At 38.8% G+C, this 16596-nt stretch overlaps 1 protein-coding gene across 2 annotated transcripts in view; it reads right to left on the minus strand.

Moving 5' to 3' along the window:
• The window catches only part of pcsk5b (proprotein convertase subtilisin/kexin type 5b), a 96028-nt gene that overhangs the window by 57485 nt on the left and 21947 nt on the right, over window positions 1–16596 (minus strand). For both annotated transcript variants that reach the window (XM_088008834.1, XM_014998247.2), the window contains exons 3-9: window positions 14208–14360; window positions 11294–11437; window positions 9132–9208; window positions 5128–5216; window positions 4125–4297; window positions 2129–2341; window positions 248–348 (exon numbers count right to left, since the gene is read on the minus strand). In XM_088008834.1, the coding sequence (XP_087864960.1) occupies window positions 248–348; window positions 2129–2341; window positions 4125–4297; window positions 5128–5216; window positions 9132–9208; window positions 11294–11437; window positions 14208–14360 (950 nt within the window). The remainder of the gene's footprint in view (window positions 1–247; window positions 349–2128; window positions 2342–4124; window positions 4298–5127; window positions 5217–9131; window positions 9209–11293; window positions 11438–14207; window positions 14361–16596) is intronic.

A 16596-nucleotide genomic window follows, 5' to 3' on the forward strand; every position in this document is an offset into this window, starting at 1 on the left:
TACTTCAAAACACAACAATTGAAAACTCTGCTCAAGAAAATCAAGGTGAATTTTAAACTTTTTTTTTTTTTTTCAAACATTCAGTACAAAGACTCCAGCATCTCCAAGCGACGAAGTGCGTTTGTATTGTTGACAGTCTGAAGTCTCACGTGTTCCTCTCATAGATCGGTGCGATAAGAGGACAAGAGGGCATTAGAGGTTAGCGGCGGGACAAAGGGATGAGAGGATGAGGTTAAGTGGATCTTACTTTGCTTCCAGGGCCAGAGCAATGATGGCAGCTGCCATGGGAGCCGAGGCTGATGTCCCGGTGTGACTGTCTGTGCATCGGTGTCTCAGGTCTGTTGTGATCTGAGGATGACGGAGCAGGAGAGACTCAAAAAGATGGATGCAACACAGACTACAATTAAGACGGGGATAATTAAATGACAGAACTGTGGAGGAAGACGGCAGTGACGACAGGCAGAAAGGGAGGGAAAGGCTACGTTCACACAGCAGATCTTAACTTAATTCCAACTCTTGTTTTTTTTTGCTGAAATCAAATTTTACTTTTTGTTGTTGTCCGTATTACCGAACGATTCAACTGAGACAAAACCTTTGTGTCACAACAACCAAAGAAAAAACCCGCATGCAAGAACATCGATGTCATATGAGCGCACAGTTTAAGGAAGAAATAATGGATGGAGCCGTTTATGGATCACTATTAAAGTTACTTAGAGATGATAGTATTGTTACAAGATCATCACACGAAAGACGCTAAGAAGAAGAGAGCATAGCTAATAGCAATGGAGCACCGACTGCAACTTCTGTAGAAACGTCTGTTTGGATGTGAAGTCAGACAAGGAGCGGCTTGATTGCGATGCGGTGCACTTCACTAACAAACGTCTTTCATAATTTAATTGTTATACGTTTTAGCCATCGTTTATGTCTGGATTTACCACATCTGACTTCTTCTGGTGAAGTTATGACGCAAATGTCACGTCGATGATGCGAAAGTCGACGTGACCGCTTAGACTTCTGACGCCTTAAAAATTATTGCCTGTGTTTCCGATTTAGTTTTATGTTTTATGTTGTTTTATGTGGTTATACATCAGTTTCTGTATGTGCTGCTGCTGCTCTCTGCACCTTAATTTCCCCTAGGGATGAATTAAGTTTTATTAAATAGACTTGAATAAAGATTTTTTATTTTTTTTTGTATGTGTGAAAAGATTGGAATTGGGCCGCCCAGACTGCCAGAAAAAAATCTGTTTTGGGTCACATTTGCCTGCTGAGTAAACGCAGCCTAAGAGACAGACTAAAGAGATGAGTATCAGCCAGATTTAAACACACCTGAAATCACTCAGACACACATTCCAGCTTTCATACAAAAACTTGCACGTCGGTTTATTATGAAAGAAACAAAAGGCACATTGTGTTAAGCAATATGAGGTAAGAAAAGTTATTAAAGAGCCGTAATATTTACTTTGATTGCGTGCATACGTTAAACAGCTTGACATGCAGTTGGCCAAGAATAACTTGGATCATTTCCAGTCTGAGCTCTCATCAAATGGAGCCTGTTTGGACTGGAAATATTGAGGGATTATCTGAACACAAACTGGACCTTACCATCTGCTGTGGACTGGCCAAAAGTTATGACACACGAGCTTCTACTTTTCAAAAGCTTTGCAGAAACTGTGTGCGTGTGTGTGTAATGTCAGTGTCAGGAATGTAGCAAGAAGATGCTGAACAAACCAGTTCTTCATGGTCAGACATCTTAGTTCATCCCAGTGATGTGGTTGAAAGCTGTCAGACAAAGTCGTGGTGTTTTAACCACATTCACAATGAAGAAAATAAATGTCTTCTTAAGAAGAAGAGGCTTTATGACCAACTGGAGCCAGCTGGCTGAGTTAGGAAGCGAGGAATGTGGCGTGCTTGTAGACAGACGTTGGGCTGTCGAGCACACCTGCAGGGAACAACTGCAGCAGCTCTTTTCCTGCTTTTTCTTTTAATTAGATAACAGAAAGGATTCACTGCAGATGATGCGCGCTCAACATGTACATCTTGAAGTTATGACGATCAGTTTCCACAAATTAAAAAAAAAAAAAAAAATCCCAAACATACCCAGCAAACACGAAGCCGGTGTGATACTCACGATCTTTCGGTCGTAGTTCTCTCCACTGCTGTACGTGGTGGTCAGGGTGGACGAGCACTCCTCCAGGTACCAGGGCTTTCGTCCGCTCTCGGCCGTGCTGGAGATGGAGATGGTGTAGATGGAGTTGGTGTAGCCGTCGCAGGAGCAGTGGTCTCTGCTGCGCCCGCCGTTTCCTGAAGCCCAAACAAATACAGAGCCACGGCCCTTCCTTCCCTGAAAGGCAAAGAAGCAGTTGCTCTACTTGTTTCATCTTGAGATTAATGTCTGTGCAGCTGAAGCCCTGTTATAAGCAGCGGATTCTTATATCAGATTACAGTTCGAACTGTAGTAAGGTTCAGTAAAACTTTACTCAAAGTAAACACTGAAATCAGAATGACATTGGCCCTCCAATTTTCTACATTTGGTCCCAAAGTCCGGTTCATCAAAGCTCTCACAATCATCATCATCATCATCCTCAGAGTATTTGCTGTCAGGCATGGCACTGTCGTCTTTAGAAGTTGTAACCATGACAAACACAGGTGTAATTTGGTGCATGTATAAAAATTTTATCTATGGTGTCCAATTTGTGTATTTGTAAAATATGCAAATGTCAGAGATCACTACAACATCCACTATTAAATAGATACGGATGCGAGTAAAATGTCCTCACAGACATTTGCTGCCTGTCAAACTCTAAAAACACTGAAATTGGTTAAAAATAAAATTATTTTCTACCAATTTTTCCACATATATCAGCATATTCTATATGTGTACGTAGTCAAAACTTATTACAGAAGAAAGGAAACTAATACAGTCTGAATTAACACAGTGAGGTTGTCAAGAGCGCTCAGGATCAACCAGGAGTAGGTGGGGGGAGGGAGGGGGGAGAGAGATCCAACAAACAAACCGACACTGAAATTCACACCAGTTGCTCGTACACACTAAGCACACAGACTCACAAACACTAATACATGGTAATAAAAGGTAGGATGGAGTTTTTCAAGAGAAGGCTTCTGTCAGACAGCGATAAGCGCATGAAGCCCCTCTGTGAGCTAGAGGAGGATCAGTCGGGACTAAAGGCTGGCAGGTGAAAGTGATGGAGAGCACTTTTATAAGCAGTTAACAAAGGAAAGGGGGTATTACCCAAAAGGATGGGGGATAGTGAAGCAGGGGAGGCAGGAGAATGATTAAGTGCTGTATAAACATGGCACAGACAAGTTAAGATCTGATTAAACCATATATATATAGCAGCACATCACAGGATGTAGGTCTCACCACAGGCATCAGTGACACTGCTAACACCTCGGCGCTGAGTAAACCGTCTCTGCAGGGTGCCTCTCAGGTCCATGACACACTAACAAGCACGCCACTTTCACTCATCCTCACTAACCCAGCTGAACGGGGACAGTGGGACAGATCCACCTTGCCCGGCTCCCACAGCCGGACAGCCGTCTCCCTCACCTGTCATCTGTAAACCCCTCACAGCCTCCACCTTTACACGTTTTCTTTTTCTCCACAGACTTACGGTTGTAGCCAGTAATAACACAGTCTACACCCTACATTCAGATAAACACCATTAACTCTTGTCCCTCACTACTACGACATCTTCTTCATTAATAGAGAGCCGACTAAAGCAAACGGCGTGAATGTGCAGGCTTATGTTTATGCCATTAAATCACTTCACCCCCATTGACCTCTGCGGCAGCTTCCCACTCGACTCAGACACTCTGCGCCCTGTGACTCAATAAGCGCCACTCTGTTGGTGTGAAAAGCAGCCGATGAATATGCAAATGAAAATATGCTAATAAAGAAGCATTGCACTGAAATGTCAGGAGGAGGACTGTAGGTAGAAAATGATAACAGATCTCTCTCCGATCAGGAAAATACTGGTAGGGGGGGGAAAAAACGTGTTTATATCACTTCTAGCTCATGTTCAGTTTTTGGCTGGTTAGTGGTTTACATATTTAAATATGATGGGATATTTCTGCATGTTAAATGTGAATCCAAATGCGCTCACCATGCGGATGCCATTCTCAAAGGCCTGCCTGGCCAGAGTCGCCGGTCCGTCCACGGTCTTCCCATCATCATCGGGTCCCCAGCTGGCGCTGTAAATATCGATGTGCTGCGGGTTGAGACTCAGAGACCTGGCCTCCACCATGTCCGTGACGTCGCCGTCCAGCATTCGGACACCTGGCGTGCAAACAGAAACAAAACCAAACACTTCGTCTTTTCCACTTAAATGTCTCCTCTCGTAATTCTGTAATAAATCAAAACCCAGCAAACTTATCAAGTACTTCTGTGTTGCACTTTTGCCTCAGGTAAACATATGAAATTAACAAGCACTGCATTTCTGCAATACAATCCTTCAAAGTCTGGAGGAGAAAAAACAAGAAAAAAAAAAACTGAGGGGGAGTCTCCTGTAAAATTTAGTGTCTCTGTTAGGCTGTGAAGAGCACGTCTGGCTTTTTACCTTTTTGTCAATTTTTACTGCCCCAAATGATTCCTGTGATGTGACACTGCTTATAGATTTGCATACCCCCAATCGATGTGAAATCTAGGTAATGATTTGATTGGCATGAACAACTAAACTGGAAATTTCACCACCTGTGCATTTACTGACGGTACAAATGAAGATGGAAACAAAAAAAAACCATTAAAATAGTGGTTTTGCTCCAACAATTAGATACAGAGCTTTTTTCTTAAACCTCTTTAATAAAGTTCCAATATATTTTGTTAAATCAACTCTGGATTAAATCTAAAAACATTTAGGTTTGTCATGCCTTGTGGGTTCTCTGAATAACATCAATCCAATTTATTTATTATGAACCATAATAAACTAATAAAAAATGTGAAGAACATTTAAAATGCCTTGAAAATTGTTTCACATAATTTGGGGGTACACTACACGTTTATAAACTATAAAACATATTAGAGAACATACAAAGAACACTGAAACCTTTAAAAAAAAAATTATTATTTTTTTTTTTTAAATCAAGAGTTAAACATACTGAACTACTGACCTCCTATTCTGGCATTGTAGGCAATACCCACAATGCAGTGAGAGTTGTTTGCAGCTGCAGCGACTTCACCTGCACAGCGTGTACCATGTCTGAGGACAGAGCAGGAATAAACAGCTTATCATTGCACAATTTCAAACACTCTCAGTTGATGTAACTGTACAAATTCACAGAAGTAAATTTAGACACCAACAGGAACTAAGTATGTAATGTAAACATGCAGATTTTACAGAAAAATTAAGAGATGGAGGAAAAACGCAGGCCTTTAAAATGTGAACATGGTTGAAGGAGTTGTAAATAAAAGAGCTGGCGTGAGTAAATTTAGAGACATGCAGGCTGAAAACGTACAGTGCATCTTCAAAAAAAAAAAAAATTATATATATATATATATATATATATATATATATATATATATATATATATATATCAGAATCACTTCTTTATAAATGTAGAAATCCAACGACCTTGTTTTGACATTTTCTATGCGCAGCGCCCAAGCTGTATACTTCCACTGCACCGCAAGAGGACAAAGACAGCTTAAGCAATGCCTAAAAGTAATAAGTTTGACACGTGCGCGAGAGGGTAACATTCCCTGAGTAACTGCAGCAGTGACAATCGAGCCAGGTCAGCGACCATGACACAAACATGGCGTGTTTTTGTCTGCTGCCTTTTCCAAAACACCGCTTTCCAGATCTACACAAACACACATACACCTCCTACAGAGAACATCTGCATCACAACTCACACACACACGCACACACACACACACACACACACACACACACACACACACACACACACACACACACACACACACACACACACACACACACACACACAACCCCAAGAAATAAAAATGATCTCTAACAGCAGCCATGGAAAACCAGCAAACAGTTAAAAAAAATCCCCCACCATTAAATAAATAAATAAATAAATAAATAATAATAATAATAATAATAATAATAATAATAATAATAATCAAAGGGAGTTCTAGAGAACTGAAGAGCATTTTAAGCTGAATAAAGTTTGTGTGTCAAATCCTGTCAAGGTAACTTAAATTGATTTACGTAGCAGAACTGCACACCAAAACATCCTCACTTGCTCCTGATGTTGTAACAAATATCTTGAATCAGTTCTTTAAAATGAACCATTCATGAGGAAAACCTGGGCTAGAAATTCAGCCAACCTTCACTTGAGTGCAGACGCTGATGCCAGTTTAATCTTCACATTTTTTCATCCTACACTTTGTTTTTAATCAGAAAAAAGACCCTTACATAAGTTTATCTAACTGAAGTTTTAAATATATTTATATATTCTTTCTATTTCAGACCTAAAATAACTGTTGAGTGACAGAAAGAGGGTGACTCTTAAGTTGAACTCGACCTGTACCTCAAGACTCCATGAAATATGAAGTTTCCTTGTGATGTTCGATGTTGAGGGATTGATCATAATATGGGACCGAACTGCTGCCTGTATCAGGAAATTATGAGATACTTTTGAGCAAAATGTGAAGAGACCGAGTTCTTCGTTTTTGGCAAAACAATGCAATAACACGACCGGACTGAACTGCTGAAAGAAAGTGGGATCGGGCTGCTTTAAATTCTTCAACACTCAGTTCTGAACCAAATCCTGCAGAAGATCTATGGAGATGAAATCTGCCGCTTTCTTACAGATTCTTTGCACCTTTTAAAGCCAGTTTAACGCTTTGCAGCTGCAAAAGTGGCAGGAAAGTCCAGATGACCTCTGCTCTGCTTCAGGGTTCTGCAATCGGAACGCAACAGTTTTCCACAAATGACATCAGCCCTGAGATATTCAATCAGTGTACACAAATATGTGCCGTACTCCCCATTCAGATACATGTGGAAGTCGCATCAACAAGAACGAGCTTTCATTTGCTATCTTCCAGTTGTAAAGACAGTGATTTCCACATCATGACTTGTCTCCAGCTCGCGCCTCCGCATCTCGCTCACATTTCCAGCTGTGAGAGCACGTCTCCAGCAGAAAACCTCCAGCTGTGAAATGCATGTGTGAGCAGCATCTGCAGGAAAACTCGAGCAAATTGTCTCACATTCACCTGAAAATCTAAGTGTGAAAACCGTTTATATTGCTGTTAGTTGATCAGTTTCTATCTTTTATTTTTTTTTATTTTTATAATTTTCTGTTTAGATTTCACATTTTCTGACTTTTACTTTTATTTTCAGACTAATTGTTACCTTACACACGATTAAAAAGAACCTGTTCAGATGTAAACATAAAACTCAAACAAATAAAGTGACTATTGATTAGTAATCTGGCTTTTTAGCACAGTTAATTAGCTCCCTCTAATACACTGTCCAACCTGTTCACGTTATCGCAGTAATCCATAAAACTGTCTATCTGGCCTTCTTTTCGTTCTCTAGTGCTTGTGTATTTTTCACTGTCATCACTTCTGTGTTGCAGTCGCTCATGGATCTCTCTGCTCAACCAGAACCAATTTTCAGCAGATGGAGCCACCAGAACATCTCATTTTCTGTACACAAGTTCATTTGGATCCAGTTTTAATATCCTTATGGATATTTTCATGAATGTTTCTGTTAATCCTGTGTGGCTTCTGATAGATTTCAGACCATAAAGGACTATTGAGTGACAGCTTTTGTTTGTTTTCAAATGTGTCGTGTGTGTGTGTGTGTGTGCTTGTGTAGGTGTGCGTGTGTGTATGTATGTATGTATATATATATATATATATATATATATATATATATATATATATTTTTTTTTTTTTTTTTTTTTTTTTTTAAATCATACCAGTATTCCTGTTATTTTAGTGTAAAAAAGGCAGCCATTGCTGAAAACTTTATGGATCAAAGTCATAAGACCTCCACTACTGAGTAGATCCACCTAGAAACTTCTATATTTGATCCAAGAAATTTCTATATTCATCTCCTTAAAATTGGGCTTCTGTCTCTTTAAGAACCTCCTGTCCTTTTTGACGCTCCTCTTTCAACGTATCATCACAATAAAGCTTCTCCATGCTGTCCATTGTCCAAACTTAGGAGTTCAGTAGATGCACATTTCCACCAGGTGTTTCCTAATTGCTGCTGCCGCTAGTCTGGAGGAGCTGAGTGGGGGAGGTGCAGGGAAGAGCTGCGCTGTGGAGCGGGAGGTCAAGGATTCCTCAAACATGCATGAATGTGTCAAAACGTCACCATGGGTATGTTTCTGGTGGCAAGACATAAAGCTCCAAAGCTAAATTTTGCATAATATGCCCTTTAAGCATTCCTAGGCCTTTGTCATTTTGAAAATAAAAGGGAAAAAGTTTTGATAATAAAACATTTTTATAGACTTTGTGTTTTGTTTTTTTTTCCCCAAGGCTAAAAGTGAATCCTGAGCTGAAGATTGGCTTCAACATGCCAGTTACCTCATATCAGCATGAAATATGTTTCCACTAAAGACGTCTGAATTAAAAAAAATAAAACTGCTCCACTCCATGATACTAATACAAAAGGTCATAAAACAGCAACACCCAGAGCCTTATAAATGAAAAATTCAACCTGGTGCTCATTCAACTGCATCTGCGGCCCTCATGTCTGTCTCTTTAAGACATCACCAGCAGGGACTGAGCCACTGCCACGACACTTGTGTTGCTGCAGCCAAACACACAATCAAACAAAAAGAAAAAAGAAAAAGAAAAGGGGGGAGGAGGGGGAATCACTTGCTGAGCCAAAGCCAAGCTGGCACAAGACAAGTGCATAGACAAGTGAGTTTGTTTTTCTCCCCATTCTTACACAGACACTCACACATTCACATTCTTCCAAACAGAAAAAACCACAAGCTTCCCACAAATGTCGCAATCAAATTCTCTGTCACTCAGCAAAACCACAACAAAGTCAGGACTGAACTAATCCATCAGAAGGACGCAACCGCTTCAAAAACAGCATGAAAGCACTCCAAGATGAAGAAGAGCAAGTATACCACAAAAACCCTTCTTGTCTATGATTCGTTCTTTTTATGAAAATATTTTTTCTTACTTGTTCTCATTGGTTGCGTCATATCGCGGCATGGGATCCAGATCGTTGCTGTTGACGTCATAGCTTGCCTGAGGATCCTGGAAGAGACACCAAGATGAAATCAAGTATATGAAACTTCAAGTTAGCTTCTAATAAAAACAGGAGGGAAAAAAATGTTGACAAAGCCTGACACGGTCATGTCAGTGGATCGTCAAAACGCGAATCCAGCCTAAACAAATAGTTCACATTAGAGTCATAACGGTTCTGTAAATTGAATGCAATCGTAGTTAATCCACTGTGCCGAGCATTTCAGCCTTCAGCATAAACAACTCCTGGCATTAGGAGTTAATAACCGCAGCACAGGCCCCGTCAAACAGGAGGAGTCACTCTGACTGATGGCCTTACCAGCTGCCTGAGGCCAAGATGACTCCCTAAATATCTGACAAACTTCATCATCCCTTCAGCATCTATGTAACTAGAGACGTACAACAACATGGACAGCACCTTGCAAAAGTACAAATAGCTCAAGAACTTTTGCTTTCCTTAGATTTTTATTATGTCTTGTAACAGAACACCATGAAGTTCTGCACACTTAAGTGGAAGTAAAAGTACTTTGCTTTTTCTCTGAAATGTTTTCTACATGAAAATCTGAAAAGAGGGGCAAATACTTGTGTACAGCACCTCTCACTTTATGATTTTACCACCGTATAAGTGTTTAGAGGCGTCCAAAGTTTTTGTCACATCGACATCGAGTCTAAATATTCAAAGGCCAAGAAAGAAAATAATAAATTAATAATATCAAGCAAAGTTGGCTGATTTTTTTTATTTTATTTTACTTTGTAGGAGGAATATGTTACTCATCAGCGATCCAAACATTTGCAATGATATTATGAAAAGAAATTATTTTAAAATTATTTTATCTTCGATTGAACAGGATTTGGGTGACTTTCTTTCACGCTTGCTATGTTCAGCAGAGTTTAATAAATTTGGGTGCAGCAAAGTCAGTTTTTCAGGAAAAGCCTCTAAATAAATCTGTTCTACTTATGATAAAAGTTTAAACAGACAAATACTATTCCTGACAATTTTCCTAAAACGAAAATTGTCAGTAATAGTTTTACCCTGGGTAAAAATGAAAGGCTTAATAAATATCATTCTTGAACAACAGTCATTAAAAAAAAAAAAAAAAAAAAAAAAAAAACAGTCCAAGGCCACAAATGGCCCCCGAGCCAGACTTTGGACATCCCTGCTCCAGTATCTTTCCACATCCAGGAACTCACATTTTTTCCGCATTTTCCATTGAAAATGGGGACGAAACCTCCATCCTAGTCAGATTGGATGGAGAACAGACACTAGCCTCAGTCGGTCATCAACTCACAACACGTTGTTGTCTTGTCAACTGATTCCTCCTGCTTAGCTCTCAGTTTCTCCAAAGGAGATCATTTGAGAGGAGCCTATTTGATAGGCTTCTCTGATTAAATGCATCCTCTCTCGGCCCATGAGTTTAGCTGGATGCTCGTGGGTTCACTGGTACTGGTTTGGAGTTGTCCCATACTTTCCATTTCATGAATGCTTCTGTTAATCCTGTGTTGTTTCTGAGACTTCTTCGTCATGAATCTGTTTGCTCACTGATGTTCTCTAAGAAACCCTCTGAGGCCTCCACAGATTTACCGATTAGTTTTGCACACAACTTCTTTGGACAACCACACATTCTTTCCCCTGCGCCACAAAAATATGCACTGCCATGTGTTGGTCTAAAAGCTAAAAAATATCAATAAAATACATTAAAGTTCAAGTTTGACTTGTGACAAAAAGTGGAAAACTTTATATTTACTTTTGCATTTGCTATACTTACAGCCTAGATATACTCTAACAAGTTTAAAGAAGCTTCTGACTAAAATATAATTTGCGATTATCAGATAAAAATTCCCTTTGAGGTTTAAATGTTTCAAATTTTTTTAGACTTTTATTATATATGTATATAAAAATCTTTCTATAAGCCTGACCTTTTAAGACACAATATAAATCTAGAGCCCAGAGACTACAGTATAGTTTGTATACCTACCCAAACCTCACACGTAAGCAACAGTACTTACAAAGATCAACACTTTCAAGTCACTGACGACACCCAACATAAACACACTGCCGCTCATGGTCGCCCTGCACGCGCATACATACACACTCACGTAGTTCTGAGAAAGGTCCGGGTGGGTCCGCTCAATCCCGTCGTCCAGAATGGTGACCACCACGTCTTTACCCGTGTAGCCCCTCTTCCACGCCCCCATGATGTTCATGTCCGACTGGCAGTTGTGGACGTCGTCGCTGCAGTGCTGCAGGGACGGAAGCAGATGGAGAGGAGAGGTCAGGAGAAAATGGAGGGTAAATAAAGCTGTGAGGTGGAAAAGGTTGAGGACATTCGCACATGAAGTACTGCTAATTTACAGCAAGATCCAGAGTAAACATTGCACAATCGGACATAAACAAGCTCAAACTTGTTTATGTTTGGTTTATTTGGAGGGTTTTATCCAGTTTTATCCAACATGGTCAAATCATACAGTCCTGAAAAAACTATATGTCCTGAAAGAAAATAAAAATCTACCTCAATCTCATTTGTGGAGAAACCAACAAAATATGAAAAATAAAAAGCTAAATTGAGACAATAACATAATTGAATTCCATCCTAAAAAAAAGCATCTATATATTCATGTAGAAAAGCCAGAAAATAAACTAAAACACACACAAAAAAGCTTCACTCAATTCAGTCTGGATGAATTTTAGATCTTTTCAGTTGTCATCAAACATTTAACAATGATGAAGCAGAGTTTGTATGACAATAAGAAAACTACAAGTTGTTCTGCTCAAATTGTAATTTCTAAACTGAACAAATACACTCGCACATTAGCAGTGCTTTTGATTTCAACATCATGTCAACATCATCGCATAACGTTGCAGCAAAGACAAAACACCTAAGACGTGGTTGGACCACGTGGTTGTGGTCCAAACCTCTACTATTGGTTCATTTTCACATATTGCAAGTTTTCTATCATGCAACTCTTGGACTCCATTCAAAATAAGAGTAACTGTTTTGATTACCTTATCAGAGTAATGTAATTACATTAAGTTTCTCTTTGATTACTTTTTAAGATATAAAGGTAAATCACATCTTCAGTTCACATTAAGCATACATCTGAGATTGGCACGTTTCTGCCACTCAGGTGAGATATGCAATCTAAATTTGAAGCATCCGACATTATTGTTTTGAAATGTTAAGAGGTCAGTGCAGCACAGTTTTTATTCCCACTGCCGTCGTCTCTGCTGCACCACAACTCCTGTCATTTCTGGGCGCTCACAGTTGACTGGGATATCACCGTCTCCACTTGTGATTTATGACTCGCCAAAGGGAGCACAGAGGCGGCTTGTCTTTGTGAGTTTATGGCAGACATGTTTTGGTAAAGAGGCTACAGACTGTTTGGAGCACAACAACATCTTGAAACTAAGAAAACATTTTACAACGCAGTTAGATTTGTGCCTTTTCAGCAGATATAACACACTTTAATCACCCATAGCACTGGCAGCTCTAAAGTCGTGCAGGCTGGAGGCAAATGAGGCGGCAAACAGGCAGGTGGCGCTGTAAACTGAAACTGCCTACCGTAAGTCAAGAGTAACTTCCCTAATTCTCATGAGACAATTAAAGGAAAATATATAAATGAAATGTTGGAAGCACTTTACTCTCTCTAGATTGCAGCTATATTTGAAGAACTAATTATCTACTCACTAGACAATTTAAAATGATATTATGTTGTACGACAAAACATTGCTGCCAGGGTTTTATGAGAGCAATCTCACAGTGCGACACTTACAATAAAATTACACGACTGCTGTAGCTGCACAGGCCGACGGCCCCTTTTGTTTGAGTTGGCAATCCCTTATCGCTCAATGAAAATGTTAGTCAAACGTGTCCAATTTCATACGTTTCCGGGTCAAAGTTAAATTTAGGTGCACAACTGTCAACAATGACTTTACCTTTTTAGCCACTTAAAGGGGAGCTATTATGTAAAATCTACTTTTTTGAGCTTCATATCATGCTATGATGTTATTTTAGTCTCCCATGGCAACCACTCAGGGGTGCTTGCTCTCACAAAGTGGCGCCCATTGACACAAAGATCTTCCTTGGAACTGCAGCAATCATTAACTGAGCTCCTTCAGACTGCAATTAGCAGCTAATTGGCAGCTGCAATTAGCAAACACCTTGTGAAACTGAGTCTGCTGAGTTTATCATACAAACCACTTCTCAGTCCAACGCTATGAAGACAGGGTTATAAATGCCATAATGGACAAACGTTGTGATTACGTGAAGAAGACAGAGTGTGAGAAAAAGTCGGAGCTTCTTAAAGAGACAGATGCCTAATTTCGAAATGTCAAATTACAAAGTTATGTTTGATAAATGCAGCACTTTTATAACAACTAAAGGTGGGAAAGTTACTTAATTGTGCTTTAAAATGGCACTATATGCCTAGAAAATACATAATGCCATCCCACTAAGGAAATTTCTGCTCGTGTGGTAAGTTAGAAAAAAAACATTTTCATTATTTCAACTGTACTTCTGGTTTTTTCAAGGAAGATGTTTTGTTTTTTTTCCTCCAACCCCACTGTAAACCTAAAAACATGCACAGAAAGTTCAGAGAGTTTCAACCCCCAGTTGAAACACCCCAAAATCTCCGGTCAAAGTACCAGGATTTATCTAAATCAAGTTAACAATTGACAGAGTCGAGGACACTCGACCGGTCACATACACAGAAAATGTATACCTAAAGGAGCAATGATCTGAAGGTGTACAGTAAGTAAACACCTGAGATAAGCGCCCAAATGCAACTGGAACGAACCAGGCTTCTCCCAGCTGTTTTTTACGCAGTAAAGAAGGGCATTTCTCCATAAAAACAACCACGATTGTTTGATTTCACAGAAAACAGGCACATAAAACCCTCTGCTCCACTGACACCGCAGTAATCAGGGCCACATCACAACACAACCAGACCTTTGACCTGCGAACAGGGGGAAAAGTGGGCAGCACACAGTCCTCTGAATATACAGTGTACTTACAATATACCACATGCTGCTCCACTTCGCATCATTGTAGAAAATGTTGTTCTGGGCCACGCTGTTCTGGGCGGGGCTCGTCTGGGAAAGGGGTGGGACAGGTTTGTAATCCCTCTTGATCCTCCTCTTCACCACCTGCTGTTCTATCCACTCCACCTAAAACAAGCACACACACACACACACAGGTGTAATTTAGTAGAGATTACTACTAATAATTAAACACACAGTGAAAATTAGCCCTCAGATAACCCAATAAGGAAACAAGATAAAGCATAGATGAATACATAAACCCCCCCGTCCTAATTTACCACAAGAACCAAATAAAACATTGACTAAACTAAACTGCAAAACGAAATTTCTTTGGTGATCCCAACTGACCTAAAAACTAAAGGTTTAGTCTGATTTTCTTTTAGATATTGGAAAAATGAGGGTATTAAAAAAGTATGATAAATAAATAAATAAATAAATAAATAAATAAATAAATAAATAAAAGGCAATCTTGTATTTTCTGGTTGAAAATCATTTGCTAAGAACTCGTAAAAGTCTCCCAGGTGACATCAATTTCTCAAATGTTACGCGTTTTCTTCCAAGCACACGCCAGTCCTTGGGGGAAAAAAAGTTCATCCCGGTTTTAGACAGAATTTTTCCCATTTCAAAAACAGCATTTTTCTGGATCAGGGCAGGACGGCTGAACCCACTGCTGAACTCTGCTTCTTTGTGTTTAGTCTAGCAGGTTTCATACCTTCAAGAGTTTACACTCAGACAGCAGCAAAAGATGAGACCAGACACAACATGCATGGAGAAGAAAGGAAAATAGTATAGAATTTAAATTTGCACCTAAACATATGCTACAAAGACAACAAATCCCATTGCTTTGTATAAGTTTTAACCCTGACTGTTTGTTTATATGTCACCTTTGGAAAACTGGTGCTAAAGATGGCGTTTATAGCCAAGAAGCTTTCAGACTCTCTGAAGATCCTCCTGGTATTTTATCTAGTTTTTACTCACACAATACAGACTAAAATTTATTTAAAGTAAGCAGCAAACTGAAGGAACGAGTGTAAGAACCAATTTTAACATGAATCTTTAGCTACTGCGTTACTAATTGGTTAAAAAACAAACACTGTTTGTTAAATTTCTTCAAATAAATCTCCAAAAATGCTAAAAAAAATAAAAAAATAAATAAAAAGTGTCAATTTAAAAACGTATGGTGACACAATATGGAATGACTTGCAAAAAGGGTCAACAAGACAACTCCAATTTCTGTTGTTAAAAGTTAAAAAATACTGATGAAATACCTGGTAGTTCTTTATGCAATTTCTTTAGTCAATATATCTTTCATAAATAACCCTGCAAGCAAAAAAAGGATCAAATTAAGCATCTTTGTCATAGACTTGTGAACACAGAAGCCTGTACAATAAAACCAGTCGGCTTTAAACCTCTAAGAAACAACGATCAGGCTTTTACCAGCTGATAATGATATTAGATGCCTGACTTTTCTTTAAGGAGATTAGAACAAGCAACAAATTTCTCCTCATTTTGTTTTAATCCAGCAATTAAATGTAACAAACACTAAACATAAAATGAGGGGATTACAAGAGTTTTCCCCATTTGTGCACCAACTTGCATGTCCCTAATCATATCTAACTTTTTCTAAAGTCAAAATACAGAAAATGCTTTTAAAGATTTAGATGCTTTTCTTTCTTGATGCGTTTAATGAACATGATATAGGTCAGATTTTACGATATTCAATATTTGTTTCTGATTACAAGTCAAAGGTAATCAACAAAAAGCTGTGTAATTTCAATTACCAGAAAAATTGATTAGTGCACCACTGTTTTTTTTTTCCTTGTGCTTTTGAGATTTTCTTTATAACTTTACTATTTACAGGTCAAAGTTCAGTATTAATAAGAAATACTCTAAATAATAGAAAACAACAGCCAGTGTGAAAATAAATAAAACCCAGAGAACCATTGATCAAGATCCATTGGAAAGATTAACAGGAACAATCTGGCTATTGTTAAAAGACAATAAAACTCACACAGGGAGGTATTTTGTCAGGTTACAACCACAAAACATGCATTTTTATTGGGATTTTATGTGAAAAATCAATAGATATAGAAACTAGCAATAATTTGCACAAGAAGGTAGGAGGAAAATTAAACATTATTTACTAAATTTGAAAATCAAGAAAATATGTCAAGCCTTTAATTAAGTCCTCAATCTCTGATAAATCTAAATAATTCCTTTCAGAGGTTTCCTATAGAGTAAATAAAAGCCCTAATATAGATAACTCAATCTCAGTATAAATCCAGCTGTTCTAAGAAGGATAAATATATCACAGCTTTGAACATCTGTGACACTGTGATCCAACACATAAAAATAGAAAGAA

Source organism: Poecilia mexicana, unplaced genomic scaffold (genome assembly GCF_051168715.1).
Source record: "Poecilia mexicana isolate PSO_F unplaced genomic scaffold, ASM5116871v1 scaffold_9, whole genome shotgun sequence".
Classification (NCBI taxonomy): Eukaryota; Metazoa; Chordata; class Actinopteri; order Cyprinodontiformes; family Poeciliidae; genus Poecilia; species Poecilia mexicana.